Source organism: Mya arenaria, chromosome 12 (assembly GCF_026914265.1).
Source record: "Mya arenaria isolate MELC-2E11 chromosome 12, ASM2691426v1".
In the NCBI taxonomy this organism is placed as follows: domain Eukaryota; kingdom Metazoa; phylum Mollusca; class Bivalvia; order Myida; family Myidae; genus Mya; species Mya arenaria.
This window is the reverse complement of record NC_069133.1, coordinates 42,946,177-42,962,586: the sequence shown is the minus strand read 5'-3', so window position 1 is coordinate 42,962,586 and position 16,410 is coordinate 42,946,177. Positions and strand designations below refer to the sequence as shown.

The 16,410-nt window shown below is 34.1% G+C and overlaps 1 protein-coding gene across 6 annotated transcripts in view; it reads left to right on the top strand.

Moving 5' to 3' along the window:
• The window catches only part of LOC128211290 (B-cell linker protein-like), a 66,852-nt gene that overhangs the window by 30,213 nt on the left and 20,229 nt on the right, over positions 1–16,410 (top strand). For 3 of the 6 annotated variants that reach the window (XM_052915939.1, XM_052915938.1, XM_052915937.1), the window contains exons 4-8: positions 5,811–5,969; positions 8,380–8,445; positions 8,840–9,040; positions 10,230–10,254; positions 13,075–13,296. In XM_052915939.1, the coding sequence (XP_052771899.1) occupies positions 5,811–5,969; positions 8,380–8,445; positions 8,840–9,040; positions 10,230–10,254; positions 13,075–13,296 (673 nt within the window). Of the gene's footprint in view, positions 1–5,810; positions 5,970–8,379; positions 8,446–8,839; positions 9,041–10,229; positions 10,255–13,074; positions 13,297–15,492; positions 16,017–16,410 lie in introns of all 6 variants that reach the window. The other 3 variants (XM_052915936.1, XM_052915934.1, XM_052915935.1) reach the window with 3 other exon arrangements.

The window sequence follows — 16,410 nt, the reverse complement described above, 5'->3', positions numbered from 1 at the left end:
CTTATATAGTAGAATGTTGTGTGGTTGCATCGATAAAATAATGAAGAAATTCTTTCGTAAAAATATCGGTAAATTAAGCTTGTCGGATATTAAGTCTCCACATGTTCAGCCACAGGAGTTCGACAATGAAATATCGGATGATAGCTTTGTAAGTTTTTTTCACAACTTTTTTTTTTTTTGATTTGAACTAAAAACATACTGACATAGATTGTGTCTTACATTGGGCCAAAAAAATGTTTTTTCTACTGTTGCGTCCTTCTCAATAACAAGTAGGGTAGGTAGGCTATTTTACTTATTTTTTTATATTATTCTCCTTTATATAAGAATGTTTATGTCATCATTTGAGAATGGTGTTAAAGTGATCTTCTGTATAAAGCTTTAAAGGGACTGTACATCAGATTGGCACCAAAAAAAGTTATTTTCTGTAACGAATCTCAGGACAATTATTTAATAAAATGTTTTACTCTTTGATATCATAATTGTAAAAAAAACACCAAAGTGTAAAAAAAAATTGAGTCGGAGACCGGGTTTGAACTGGCGTCGCCAAAATTGCAGTCCAGTGTTGTATCCACTGTGCTACGAAAACCTACCCTAACCGGTTGGATGTTTAAGCATATATATGCCTAACTTGGTAATATCACGTGATAAAACTCGACTAGCCAATCACGCATAAGGAATAAATTCTACTAGGTAGACATACCTAGTAATCTTTTTTAATGGAAAAATACGAAATAACTGCGAAAAATAAATTAATTGTAAAATATGTGGTACTTAAGTTAGTAAGTTTCAATGCATTGTACACATCGATACCAAGTTTTTGTCAGTTTTCGACACATTTCTTCTTTTTTTTCGCTATTTCATCATACGGAGTACATGCAGCCCCTATAAAGGTTTTAAATAACATATTAAAACACACACTTAAATGATTTTCTTTAATTTAAAAATGACTATTAAAATGGTAGGATCAGCACCTATTTCATAGTGTCAGTTAGCCCGAAGAGCTTATGCGATGGTAATGTGTACGTCATATGTGTGTCAGTGCATGCGTCAGTGCGTCTGTAAACAATTGCTTGTGAACACAATACAGTCTTCAGTTTTGTTTGTATCTTGATGAAACTTGTACAATATTTAGATATCCATCAGAGCTTGGTTCCTCTTGAAAACCAGCCAGATCCGCCCATGCATGCCTAGATTATGGGCCTTGAAAGTTTAAAAAAACATGCTATTTTAGCTAAGTCTATTTTTAGCCAAGTTTACATGTCAAGTCTAGTATTAAAGGGAGACAACTTGCTTTTTGGTTCTGCAGTTGATTTTTTTAAATAATTCTCCCTTGTTCTTGTTGAAAAGCCAAAGGCCATTTTTAGCTCTATTGGCCAAAGTGTCTGTCACATACACAATCGGTTGTGAATGTTTGTTCAAATTATGCCCTTGGGGTCATTACTGGCCATGCCCCAGGGTTCACAGGTTTGGTATACTTAAATTGGGAAATGTTTGAAAATCTTTTTGTGTGTTCGCGCATACATCTAAACACAATTGCTTGTGAAAGTTTGTTCAAATTATGCCCCTGGGGTCATTACTGGCCATCTCCCGGGGTTCACAGGTTTGGTATACTTAAATTGGGAATGTTTGAAAATCTTTTTGTCAGAACCAGCTATGCAGACCCTTGCTATTTTGAATAAGGCATAATTTAGTGGTCCACTACCATGATTGTTCAAATTATGCCCCGGGGGTACAAGTCACAAGACTTATTCAAGAAATATTTTCAAAATATTCTTGGCTCATACTTTTGATATTTGTTGTGGACCATCATATGATGACCATCTAGCAAAACAGTTGAAATTTTGCCCCTTGGGTGAAAGCCCACCCCTTTTGACCTACTTTTTTATTTCTAAAGCTACAGCAATGAAATTTGGACCATGTGTACAGTTTTGCAATCAAGCATCTATGTTGTCCTCGGATAACCTTGACTTTGACCAACTTTTTTATTTTTAAAGTAACAAATGAAATTTTGACCATGAGTAGTTTTGAAAGCAAGTCTTATTTTTGTAAGATGACCTGTACCAGGCACATATTAAAATAGTTCATGCAACTAATCTGCTTAAAACACTTTCTGTCCTCAGACGTTGAATGTGCAACGTTTTCAAGAAACCCAAACACAAAGCGTGAACTATATGTCTGTTGCCTTTTACCCATACATTAATGCTCTGGATTGAAAATGACCACAAGAGCCATGCCAGTAGAGCATAGGCCCTTTTTGGCCTCTTGTTTATTATTGTTGTTGTTGTGTTTTTTATCTATATATACTCATTATGATAATGTTAAATACTAGTTCCTGCATTTTAAAACTACAGAAATTTTGAGCATGAGAACAGTTTGAAAGCATTTTTTATCAGATGACCTTTACTTGGCACATATTTAAATAGTTCATGCAACTTATCTGCTTACAACACTTTCTGTCCTAGACGCTGAATGTGCAACGTTTTCAGCTTACCCAAACACAAAACGTGAACTATATCTTTGTTGCCTATTACCCATACATACATGGTCTGGATTGAAAATGACCACAAGAGCCATGCCAGTAGAGCATAGGCCCTCATGGGCCTCTTGTTTTTATTGAAACACAGTTTACTTATAGAAAGGGGTTATGCCTGGAAATTAAGATCTTAAGCTTTACCTTTTTTATTGAAATAGGGCCCAGCGGCTGGTTGAATTAATTTTAGTGCCATATTTTCCTTATTTCGCAATATACATGTGTAATGGCATTAATTGAACTTTAATCAGTATTAGATAAGAAAACAAAATCACCCAACTTGTTGTCATTTGTGACATTTATGCAGATTTAAGTTATGACTAGAATCCATGTTGCCATTTGTGACATTTGTACAGATTTAAGTTATGACTAGAATACATGTTGCCATTAGAGACATTTATACAGATTTAAGTTATGACTAATATACATGTTGCCATTTGAGACATTTATACAGATTTAAGTTATGACTAGAATACATGTTGCCATTTGAGACATTTATACAGATTTAAGTTATGACTAGAATCCATGTTGCCATTTGAGACATTTATACAGATTTAAGTTATGACTAGAATACATGTTGCCATTTGTGACATTTATACAGATTTAAGTTATGACTAGAATACATGTTGCCATTTGAGACTTTTATTCAGATTTAAGTTATGACTAAACTCCATGTTGCCATTTGAGATATTTATACAGATTTAAGTTATGACTAGACTCCATGTTGCCATTTGTGACTTTTATACAGATTTAACTTATGACTAGAATACATGTTGCCATATGGGACATTTATACAGATTTAAGTTATGACTAGAATCCATGTTGCCATATGGGACATTTATACAGATTTAACTTATGACTAGAATACATGTTGCCATATGGGACATGTATACAGATTTAAGTTATGACTAGAATCCATGTTGCCATATGGGACATTTATACAGATTTAAGTTATGACTAGAATCCATGTTGCCATTTGTGACATTTGTACAGATTTAAGTTATGACTAAAATACATGTTGCCATTAGAGACATTTATACAGATTTAAGTTATGACTAGAATACATGTTGCCATTTGATACATTTATACAGATTTAAGTTATGACTAGAATACATGTTGCCATTTGAGACATTTATACAGATTTAAGTTATGACTAGAATACATGTTGCCATTTGAGACATTTATACAGATTTAAGTTATGACTAGAATCCATGTTGCCATTTGAGACATTTATACAGATTTAAGTTATGACTAGAATACATGTTGCCATTTGTGACATTTATACAGATTTAAGTTATGACTAGAATACATGTTGCCATTTGAGACTTTTATTCAGATTTAAGTTATGACTAAACTCCATGTTGCCATTTGAGATATTTATACAGATTTAAGTTATGACTAGACTCCATGTTGCCATTTGTGACTTTTATACAGATTTAACTTATGACTAGAATACATGTTGCCATTTGAGACATGTATACAGATTTAAGTTATGACTAGAATCCATGTTGCCATATGGGACATTTATACAGATTTAAGTTATGACTAGAATACATGTTGCCATTTGAGACATTTATACAGATTTAAGTTACGACTAGAATCCATGTTGCCATTTGAGACATTTATACAGATTTAAGTTATGACTAGAATACATGTTGCCATTTGAGACATTTATACAGATTTAAGTTATGACTAGAATACATGTTGCCATTTGTGACTTTTATACAGATTTAAGTTATGACTAGAATCCATATTGCCATTTGAGACATTTATACAGATTTAAGTTATGACTAGAATACATGTTGCCATTTGGGACATTTATACAGATTTAAGTTATGACTAGAATCCATGTTGCCATTTATGACTTTATTCAGATTTAAGTTATGACTAGAATCCATGATGCCGTTATAATTCATAAATACCATTGGACATTTGATTTTCAACAACTCAATTTAATGAATATGCATGAGGCAGGGGATACAACTGTTCTCCCACTTTAGATAAGTAGATCCAATATTTTAACCATGCTAGAAATTCTTATCTTGCCCACGGGCGAAGATAAAATGCCCGTATGGAACTCTTTTTTCATGGTCACCACATTGTAATTACCTCCCTTGTTGAAGACAGTCGTCTGTAGCATCATGGAAACCTTGTCTTGTGGCAATAATTAACTATTTCTCGCTTCAAATGTCACCATTAAACAGTTTTCATGCACCTTTCAAGAAATAATGCTTCACTCTCCTTAGAACTATTTAAAGACTGATTTGACATTTAACATCATCTGAATCACTGCATGCATATCCATGACAACCATGAATTATCACATATCCATACGCAATTATTTTCACTAAGCACAAAAGAGTTCCAGCAAAAAATACATTTTTACTTAATTTTGTTTAACTGAGGTGGGAGAAAAAGCATCTACCATAGCCGCTCGTGTAAGATAGGTTCAACCCGACCCTCGCGCCAGGTGTTTTGCGGAAACATGGTAAACCTCGTTTCCGCAAAACACCTTACGCTCGGGTCGGAATGAACCTATCTTACATTCTCGCCCATGGAAGATACTTATAATCTTACTCTCTCGGCCATGGAAGATACTTATATTCTTCCAAAGTATTTGCATGAAGTGCAAGTAGCCTCCATGGCTGAGAGGTCTTGACTGCTGACAAATATTATTGTACTGAAAAGGCCGTTTTCGCCAGATATTTTTAAACAGGGAAGCATCTGGTACCTTGCGGAACCAATGCAGCTGCCTCATTATTTAATCATGATTACAAGATTTTCTTAGCAAAATCACCTACGGAACATAACTAAGCATAGTAGTGTATTGGGGTATCCGACACTGACACTTTGTATAATATAATGTTTGTAATATCATGTGCCAGACATCTACTGTGAGATCTGTTTTTTAAGAAAATACAAATCAAGTTATGATAAAAGGATTGTTATTATCGTCAACATCAGCATTTTGCATGTGAAGACATGGCCATATCTAAAAACACATTGAAGGTAATTGTCTTTGGATTACAGACAGCTTCTTCATTTATTTGTATGTTCATATGGGCTACATAAGTATGTATACATACCATATACATTATGTTTAATAGATATCTGTGATCAAAATCTTGCCAGTGACAATTCATGCATGTGTAGCCTTGCCCATAACTCTGGCATTTGTGTTATTGAGTATTCCCCCTTTATCGGTGAAAAAACACAGCTCCAACTGAGCATGTGGTGCTCTGATTTTCCATATAATCAACTTAAGCCATTCACATTTCAGGACAGTTCAGACAGCGAAGAAGCCTATGAGGAGCCGGACAGCTCAGCTGCCCCACCACCCCCTGTTGTCCGCCACATGCCCCCACCCCCTCGAGGACCTGTGGAAGAGGAAACGTATGACGCCTGCGAGATCGAACAGCAAGAAGATGAGTTTGAACAGGTAATGAATAATTTGTAGTATTTCCAATGATTTTTACTCACAAATCTGTTAAAACGTTGTTATTTGCAATGCCATGGATTTTCTTAATGTACACGTAGATAAGATCACTACTGTTTGTAGAAGGTCACGGTCCACAAAGAAATTGCGCTTCTTGTTATATGTAAAATCACTCCAGTCCACCACTTTATTATGAATTTCCAGAATAGATTTCAGCTATGACACTATTTTCCCAGAAATTAAGAACCCTAATTGTCTGCTGATTAAACACCAGAAAACCATATCAAGTTAAGTTTCGTTTTTCTGCTATCATCATTTCTTTACAGTCACTATCAATAACGTCCATGTGCCACAGTCATGGCTGCATCTCTGGGGTCATCTCTGAATCCATCCCCCCAAGAAAGAGGTCCTGCAAATATCACTCAAAACCACATAATTATCTTCAAATATGATTTAAAATAATGTGTAAACTTGAAAATAAATACAAGAATAGAATGTACACATCATCAAATGCTACCTTAATGGGGAGAAACATTTTTTTTAAGAACTACTTAAAGGGGTACTACGACTCGGAAGCATTTCGTTGTGGGCCGACACCAGAAGGTAGAGTGGGAGAAAACTGTAAATGATGTTGGCAAAAGTTGCGGCCTAGTCCCTTTGCATGCTTGATTTTATAATGTCAGTTTAAATATTGGTATTTTCATTGTCAAATTCAAGATGGTCTTTCATTAGACAAAATAATAATGTTACTGAAGAACTTATTAAGATATTAAGGATTACAATCTCTCCTGGGAAATATTTCAAAGGTCTGGAAAATTATCATTTTCATTTAGGTCAACAATTCAGAGTTTTACACAAATATCAGACTAAGATATTTGCTTGATTTTTTAAAACATGTTCAGTGTATGAATATCTGGATGACATAGCACTTGAAAAGTAGTGCAGACATATGAACCCGAGTACCATAAGTGATGCGTGGTTTCACTTATTTACCATGGTCTGTAATATAATAAACAGTATAGCTGGTAAAATATGTTACTCCCACCTATAGATTATAAGGATGCAAAGATGACATCGGCCATTCGCCATTTTCCATTGAAAACAACGTCAGAGGTTTATGGATGTCCTACCATGTCAGAAATGTTTACAATTAACTACTCTGCAAGTATAAGGCGTAGTAATTCAAATTTAGCTGATAAACCTAAGCTCTTAACTCTTCGGAATGATAACGATTAAATTGCAATAATACACTTTACTGGCAATCATTTTGTACATAGTAATACAAAATACACATTTAAACACACAAATAATTGATATTATTATACGGTCATTAATTTTACCAACTACTTTTACTGGCTATATGCATGATGTACCAGCATACATCTGAGGTTGTTTTCGATGGAAAATGGCTGAGGGGTTCGGATTGAGATAGCATGTGTTAGTGCATTTTAGATATTAAAATCGAGATTATTTCTACGTTACCGGTAACTTAAATTTATATTGATTAATCATTATATTATTTTTGCATGGATTGCATTTTTGAATAACACCATAATGATGCTACTATTATATAAAAAGTAGGTGAAAGTACAAAAAAATGCTATGATTATATAGCGTTTTTTAAAGTTCTTTCTTAAATTACATGGCTCACTCGAGGTCATAATTTCACACTTTTTCCCCGAATGAGTGTTCTAAAATCAACAAACAATTGCTAGGTGTTACAATTTTCGCAAATTGTAAAAATGCAATGACAGTTGAAAGGCAATTTGTTAAGGTGTGAAAACCCATTTATCACTGTTTACGCATGAACGATACTAGTTGATAAGGGCATTTCAGAAGATAATTATGAGAAGTTAATGACGAAAAGTTAATTGTGAGAAATGTAAATGAGTATAACACTACCATATCGAAACAACGTCAGAATATCTAAAAAGAATTTCTACTTGTCACTTTGCTTCGCAATATGTCAATTTTGTAAAAATAAACATTTCTATTTATTAATTTATTGATATTCTTTTACATTTTACATTTAGTATTCGACAGCCTTTGAACATATGACCGATTTCCACACCAATCGGTGTCTTAGTAAACAGTTGGTTTGACGTCTTCAAACTTAAAGTGCACTAAAAGATATTTCATAACAGACTGGAAAATTGAAATTCGGATCGTTCAAACATCGGTTCCCTCGAGGTTTTGCCTCAGTCCCTGGTGTCCTCGAGCGATCACAGTTTTACTGAATGTGAGTTACTTGATCTATGGGTTTGAATAACTTCTCTTTGCTTACATAAAGATACATTGCACTCAACCTTTATTCTGGTGCGATCTGGACTTTACACAAGGCACTCGGAAGTGATTAAACCAAACCGTTCAACCAAATAACATAAAATTCCATATGTTTTTAATTTGTTTGCAGGAGGAATACGCTGAATGTGAACTTAAAGAGGAGCCGGAAGCACAGGGGGATTCTTTGTATGAAATGGTAGGTGTTTTTAAGCTGAGTCTGTCGCCTAAAATGGCGACGTATAGGTTTTAGTTTTGGTGTCGTAGGCACTGTGGGCATCGCCTTCATAAGCTACCGGGTACATCTTGGGTAGATATTACATTGTCATTCAGTTTTCACGATACTTGGTGACAGTGTTTGAAGGCATTATGTCATGTTCAGGGAAGACTGACCTCAGTAACCCGAAAGTTATACCCCTTAAGCATGCAAAGTTAGCAAAACTTCTCACATCAAACATAACAATAGTAAAATATGTAATGATGTAATAATTTTCATGATAACAGCAGCATTTACTGGGTATTTTTTAAATCCACCCTTCCTGCACACAAAGCTTAATTTACCGTTCCTCTTACTACACCATTCCCTCCCACAGGGTGATGTCGAAGATGAGGTAGAGGAAGAGTCTGAGGAGGAGGAAGAGGACCTCCCTCCCCCACCCCAGGAGGAATTAATCCAGGAGGACACATATGAGTTTGTGCCTGGGGAGGCAATGACAGCAGAGCCCACTCACCCCGTCCCACCTGTACCCCCGTCCCTTCCCAGCCGCCCAGCACCTTCACGACCTATGCACAGGGTAAGGTTCTATTGTGTACCTTCAGTTTAAAATAAGGAACAAAATCATTGGGGAAGGTGAGGACAGCAGAGTTCATTTACTGCAGTCCAACTGTACCCCTGACCCTCCCAGTTGCCCAGCACCTTCACAACCTATACACAGGGTAAGGCTCTATTGTGTACTTCAATTTTTAAAAAGGAACACGATCATTAGGGGAGGTGAGGACGGCAGAGTCCATTCTCTGCAGCCCCCTGAATTTGCTTCCCTCTCTGGGGGGCACTTATCATCATGACCGACACACATTGTAAGGGCTGTGTTGTGTGCTTCAATGTTAAAATTAGAATAACCATCTCCGGGGAATAGATGACTGCACCGCCCAATCACCACACCCCAACTGTACTCTTGTCCCTTCTTGTCAACCAACTCTGTAAAGACCTACAAGCAGGGTAAGAGTTCAGTTGTGTACTTAATGTTAAAAACAGGATACACGACCTTCTGTGGAGGCCATGATGGAAGAAATGAGTCTCAACACCCCACCTACAGCCTCGTCTCTCCCTGTAATCATTTTACCTGACTTATACAGATTTATATGCTACAGAAATGACTGTCTTCAGTGTTGATGATTGTGCTTCTGCCCCAAACCAAAAGCCTTGCAATATGTATAACTGAGAGTTAAAAACAAAGCTTGAAAAGTATTTTTTTCCAATTAATTACCAAATTTATACTCTTCGTTTCCAACGATAGCCTTGTTTAATTTATTTTACAACGGCTGTGAAAAAAGTATGTGAACTTTTGAGCTTAGTCACTTTCATGAGACGCCTCCAACATGAATAATGCGACACCATTGGGTCAGGACTGTTCATGGTGACCTCATATTTTTCCATATTGGGTCACTAATCTTTATATCGTACCAAAATGGGGTCTATTTTTGAATTTTAAATGAAACATTTCCCATAACTAGTCTATAAAGTGTTTTACTATAAAGGTTGTCAACGTGATTTTATGGGATTAGGTGAACCGATAAGGGATAAACGGGGCGCACAAAACCATTTATGGCTTTGAGCTAATCACACTCACCCGATATGATTTCATTTGCCACATATATCTCATACCAGGTCACCTACTAACCCCGTACCTTATAAAACTACAGCGGGAAATAGTCTCATATTCAAATTATTGTCACTTAAATTCTGAATAAAATCTTTTTCAGGATGCCAGTCCAGAGCCTGTTCCGGGTAATTATTTAATATTTCTTTCGCTTTTCAACACCTCTCGTCTTATTATTACAGAAATATATCTCTTGAAAATATAGTGCTTAAACTCTAAATTCGGTATCATAATCTTTTTTTCAAATCGTAAACTTTGATTATTTATTGAAAGTGACCTTTTTAATCTGTATCCGTTTCCTTACAAATTATATATTGTATTATATGCCCATCATGAATTCACACACAATACATATCGCAAAAAAAGGTAGCCCATATTTGTCTCCGGTGTAATACTGCCATTTTCCACTCTACTGTCGTCATGTCATAAAAAGTATCATTGCGCGATGTTTAAATGACGTCATAAAAGAAAAAAGTGTTTTATTAAAATGTCATTAATTATGAAATCATGTGTCTATTACTTGTTAGTGATTTTAACCAGCAAAGTTTATAATAAAAGGGTTATTAGTACTGCGTTTTGTTTAGAATGTCGTTTTTGACACACATGGGTTTTTATACATTTTGATTTCATTCTGTTTATAATGGCCACATGAAAATCAAAATCTGAAAAAATCTGTTCAAGTCGAATACAACCTCTCGTATTTAAACCCAGTACTATAACACTGTTGTATTTTTGTTAAGCTTTATTTTATCTTTATCTAAAAAGAATTGAAACATGTGCTTGGTTATTGTTGGCTATTTTATTTGGTTCTTCTCTATATAAGGCATTAATTTATAGAAGAAAAAAATACCTCTGTTGCAAAGGTGTAGAATTTATCATTCATACCATATTTTGGCTATTTTGCATGGTTGGTCATTTTTTTTATTAGTAATGATGATGATGATGAAGAAATTAATAAAATGATAATGATAATAATAAAAAAAATTTTTTTAAATAATGATAAAAAATAAGTAATAATGATAAAAAAATAAATGATAATGAAAAAGTAATAAAAATGATAATAATATTTACAATAATAATATTAATAATATAATAATAATAATAATAATAATAATAATAATAATAATAATAATAATGATGATGATGGTAATAAAAATAATAATAGTAATAATAATAATAATAATAATAATAATAATAATAATAATAAAAATAAAAATGGTAATAATAACAATAATATTACTAATACTAATACTAAAACCACTACTACTAATAATGATAAACAGGGCCACATATATTGCTTTTCTCATGTCACTCCTTTGTTATTCACACTGCGTCTTGTGTGTAAAGTCGTGAAAGTTCTTCGACTTGTTTGAACATACATGTATTAATGACAAGCCGCCATTTGTTATTTGTTATTTATCTAGTTGCAACAAACTGGCATTTGTCATTTCTCTTGTTGTTCATAGTCTGTCTCTTGTGTGGAAAATATCTGACAAAATAAAAACACAAAAATATTTTTTTCAGAAAAACTTTGGTGCGTTTTTGGCTTATATATATATATATATATATATATATATATATATAAAACAAAATAATGTTTTTCTTCTGTTGTTCACAATCGGTCTTGTGTGTAATGTAACTGACAAACCAATACCAAAAAACAATGTTCAAGGAATATCATTTTTTTTTATTGTTTTGATGTAAAGTGTCAAAGGTGCAAAATCTATCATTCATTATTCTCATGAATTTAAGTATGACCATATTTGGTCATAGGAATAAAAGCAGGGAAGATGGAACAATATTAAAAGTATCTATTTCTTAATGGCAAAAAATGTTTATAATTATATTTAATTATTACAAATAGTATTTGTAATATTTTTTTTGAGGCATTTGGGGAAGAAATTCGTCTCTTTTCGATACATTTTCCCATATGTGAAGGTGTTATGTTTTGATAAAAAAATGAAAGAAAAATTTGAAAAAAAATAAAGATTGGACCCACACACTATTTTTAAATGGAAAAGTTGGTGTATTCGTAAAGAAACAAACATTATCAAAATCTTTTTTATCTTTTCTGTCATTATTTTTAAATCTTTCTTGCTCATTTCTATGCAAATTTGGTATTCCCAATTTTAGTCAAAAGAGAAGGCCCCAGCTCCATTATCAAAATGGTGTATAAAAAACCCCATAGGATTAGCTGTCTGCTCAATTATAAGAGCTAAAATAAATAAATAAAAAAAATAAAAATTGGCTTAATGCAATCCCTTTCAGTATGATCATATCCAACAGTTCTTTTATCCCTTACCTATCTTCAGAATGTTCATGTAAATTCTAAGGTATATAAGGAATTTATCATAAAATAAAAGAAACATTACATTATTCTATGCATCTTTGCAGCAGAGGTTATGGTTGAGGTCAAAGTGCAAAACTAAATTGTGAAAGAATTCAAGACAATTTTGCACCATGCCTTATAATAGAAATTAACATTAAGGTTATATATTAATCAGATTATGTCTGATAATTGGTAATTGGTAATTAACATGTTTGTTTAAAGAAATAATAATTTTGATTGAAGATGGGCGCAGGGCTTAAACATCTTTCATTGGTTAATTCTGATTATGAATACCGTATTTGTCCTTATGGGCGTGCATGCCCTAAAACAAGCATAAAGGGTATATGTTTCTAGGCATTATCAGAGATTATCCTTACTCTGATTCAAAGTGTTATAAACACCTTAATGTGCAGTAAAACGGTGTATCGGTAAGTCTTTTACTGACAAATTTGGACATTTTTATTCATGTTAGCGGATCTAAAAAACAACATGCACAGGGCGAGTTTATTTGGACAAGTACGGTATTCAAATCAAAAGTCATTACAATATTATTTAGAGGTGTGCATGGTTTTGGTTTGCATGACTGTTTTTCTTTTTTCCCTCCCCTTGGGCCACAAAGAACGACCTGCAGCGAATAAAACCAAAAAAGTATCGGGTGACGGTGCCGTTATGTTGGGTATTTCCCAAAACGAGCTAGCAAACAAACTTAACAGACTAAAGAAAATTTCGACGTCTGAAAATTCGGAACCTCCCCCAAAACAGGAAGTACAAAAGCAAGAGACGGCACCTGTTGGCTCATCTTTTCAACAACGAATGGCTTTGTTCAAAACGGCAGAAAAAGGTATTTTAAGTCCATCATTAATACCATAGTAACATGAAGTCTGATGTTTAATAATCATTTATTGCAACAATTACAGCATTCAGTACCAATAATGTTTGTTTTCATGACAGATGAGGCCATTCTGTAATTTTGTTGTGCGTCCGTGTGCATCTAGGTTTTGAGCTCTGTGAGCAAAGAACAAAACAGCTTTTTTAGAAAATGACCCATTTTTGATTTTCGATGCCTCATGAAGGACGACAACGATATGGGGATGACCAGATAATGATACTAGGATAAGCGCAATATGTTTTATCAAATATGACCGCAGTTAAACAGATGCTTGTTACCGATGCAATGAATAAAATTGCAAGTGTTAAGAGACCCTTAAATGGTATAAAAATGGTTCATCTCTTTCTTTTTTAGCTTTACAATAATTAAGCCAGTAAAAGAACGAGCTTATGTAAAGAAGCAAAATTATCATTGTAAGGGTCCAGCGAGGTGAACGATAAAAATGACTGTGATTGCTATGCTTTGCAAGTTGGGAAGTATACTCTCTCATCACTTTTTGAAAAAATTGACCAAGCCTCTGAATAGTGGTCACCTTGCAGGAGTGTGAGGCTATCTTTTGTTTTGAAAGATACCATATACTCGAAATGTGAGGTAGTGTTGTGCATAAGTGATGTTTCTTTCCTTAAAACATCAGAATTGATGCAATGTGTGGATTGTTCAGAACTCTGGTAAAGTTAAAGTTTTGAGCAATTGGCCCATTGTCTGGGTGTTATATTAGTCTTTTTTTTCTCGTTTGAAATGATGTAGTGGTTGTTTTCTAAATATATAGCTTGGTTTCGAGAAACTGAACTTGATGGTTAACAAAAGTATAAATCTGTATCGGATCTACGGCAAAATCGACAATATTATTGGTTTATAAAACATTACAAATAAAATTAAATAAAGTGAAGAACCTTAAATTCAAATGACAACCAAGGGTGGCTTTGTGGTATAGACATCTGCCTCTCACCCAAGGGGTTGTGTGTTCTAGCCCCACAAGAGGCGCTTTCTCATAGCCATTATTATTGGACTGCAGTTCTCTTTGAACGGAGGCTGACTCGTTGACTTGCCAGCTTCAAAATTTAGCAAAAATAAATCTGTATTTACTGTTTAAATATGTTAAGATAAATTCCAATTCTAACATGTATACGTAAAAAAGGACTTAAGTTGAAATGGTGTTCTGCAACTAATTTGGTAAAAGGTGTTAATTCAAAAGTTAGCTAAGAAGTTTTCTGATTGGTCAATATCTATCCAACAATGACTTTTAACCAATCAAATCATTTTTAATGTGCAAACTAACCTTTAGCATGTTTTTGACCATTGGTTAGCTTCCATCAGGACCATGATTGACTATTGGGCAGTGTACATTGGAGCGTGCATGATTTACAATTTTACAGTCGGGAGCATGTTGGGTGGTTTACTATTTAGTTGAGATACTCTTAACAATTCCAGGGCAAAGCAAGTTTGTTTTACGAAAAAATCACCCCAGACAAAATCACACCTCAAACCTATTTTTGCGAAGATGAATGAAATCACATCATGTTAACAGTTTTTAACGAACCTTCTATGTTAGATAGAAATGTTGTAAATTGTAATTAAAATATAATTATAGTATACACTTTAAAAGATCTACCTGGTAAATAGCGTTTGAAAATGGCAAGAAAAAGCGAATATCATATTAGCGATATTTTGTCTGCCTATGCAAAAGTTGATGGTGGATTTCTTTTAAGGGGAATGTGTTTTTTTAATCCAAATCCCTTGTTTTAAAAAATACATAATTTGTTCTCTTATTTTGTTTTATCAACTGATTCTAATATTTTTTGTATTAAAATTTTCAGGGTTTATTTTATAACAAGTTAGTTTTTTCTTCCCATATGGTGAATTAACATTTTATATTATGTTACAGATTTTAATTGTTTGCTATTGTTTGTTTCAGTGTAAGACCGCAATATATTTCACTTCATGAACACTAAAAATGTAAATATCATTCGTGCCAAGAAGACCACTCAAGAAACATAACTTTTAAGTCTTATACAGTGAAATATATAAACATCTTACTCTGAAACGACCAATTTTTCTCTATTTGTTTTATATTCAGTTTGAACTACCATTTTTTCTAGGTTCCAGGATTATTTAGAAAGTGAAAATAATTTTGTTCTTTTTTTACAGATGACCCTGAAGGTGACGGGTCCGACTTAAGCTCACAAATTGCTAATGCTCGAAAATCTTTAAAATCCCGCCCTCAACTGCCTTCAAAACCCAGACGTTCAAATTCCCCTCAAACAACCCTTTCTGTACAAGCAACTCCAAATATAGGTAATTCAAAATCAGATAGTGATTACAGAGGTGCAAAGCCTAAAATTGCTGTAAGAAATCGCTCCCCTACGCCTGTAAGAACTCCACCAGATTTTGATAATAATGAAAACATGCCAAGTTTAACTATAAAACAAAGAATGGCATTGATCAGTGGCATACATAGTGAAACTCCATTTAAAGCCAGCAATAAGAATTCAGAAACCCAAGACAAACCCCCTCTCCCCGTAAAGCCCAGTAAGCAACCCCCACGCACCCCTGCAAAGCCTGGGAAAACTGCACCTGGGAGTTTACAGCCCAAGAGCACAGTACGCCCTTACGGCTATGACCTCGTTCCATCAAGAACAACAGACAGGGATACCACAGCTAGTGTGCAGATGGTAACATCCTATCTCTCTCCGAACATATGATTGGTTTAATATACCCTGATTATATTCAACATATGTTTGGAATACCTTATTCTCTCAAAACCAATCATGAATGCTATAGGCCTATATCCTTGATTTGCAATTAATGAAAAATGTCTCTGGATGGTTTCAACTATCATTTCAGCCCTGACAGTTGATGAATTCTCCCCTGTTCTGTTTAAACTATCCTTGGCATGTTCTTCGAAAATGCTGTAAAGTATTTAAAATAATAACCTGAAGAAAATCAGTTCTGACCAAAATCTCGTTTATCTACAATTTCTACCTATTCTTCCAAAAACACTCCTAAAAACATTCCGTCATCCTAATGCAATCACTCAATGCAGTTGAACTCGTTGGCTCGAACTCC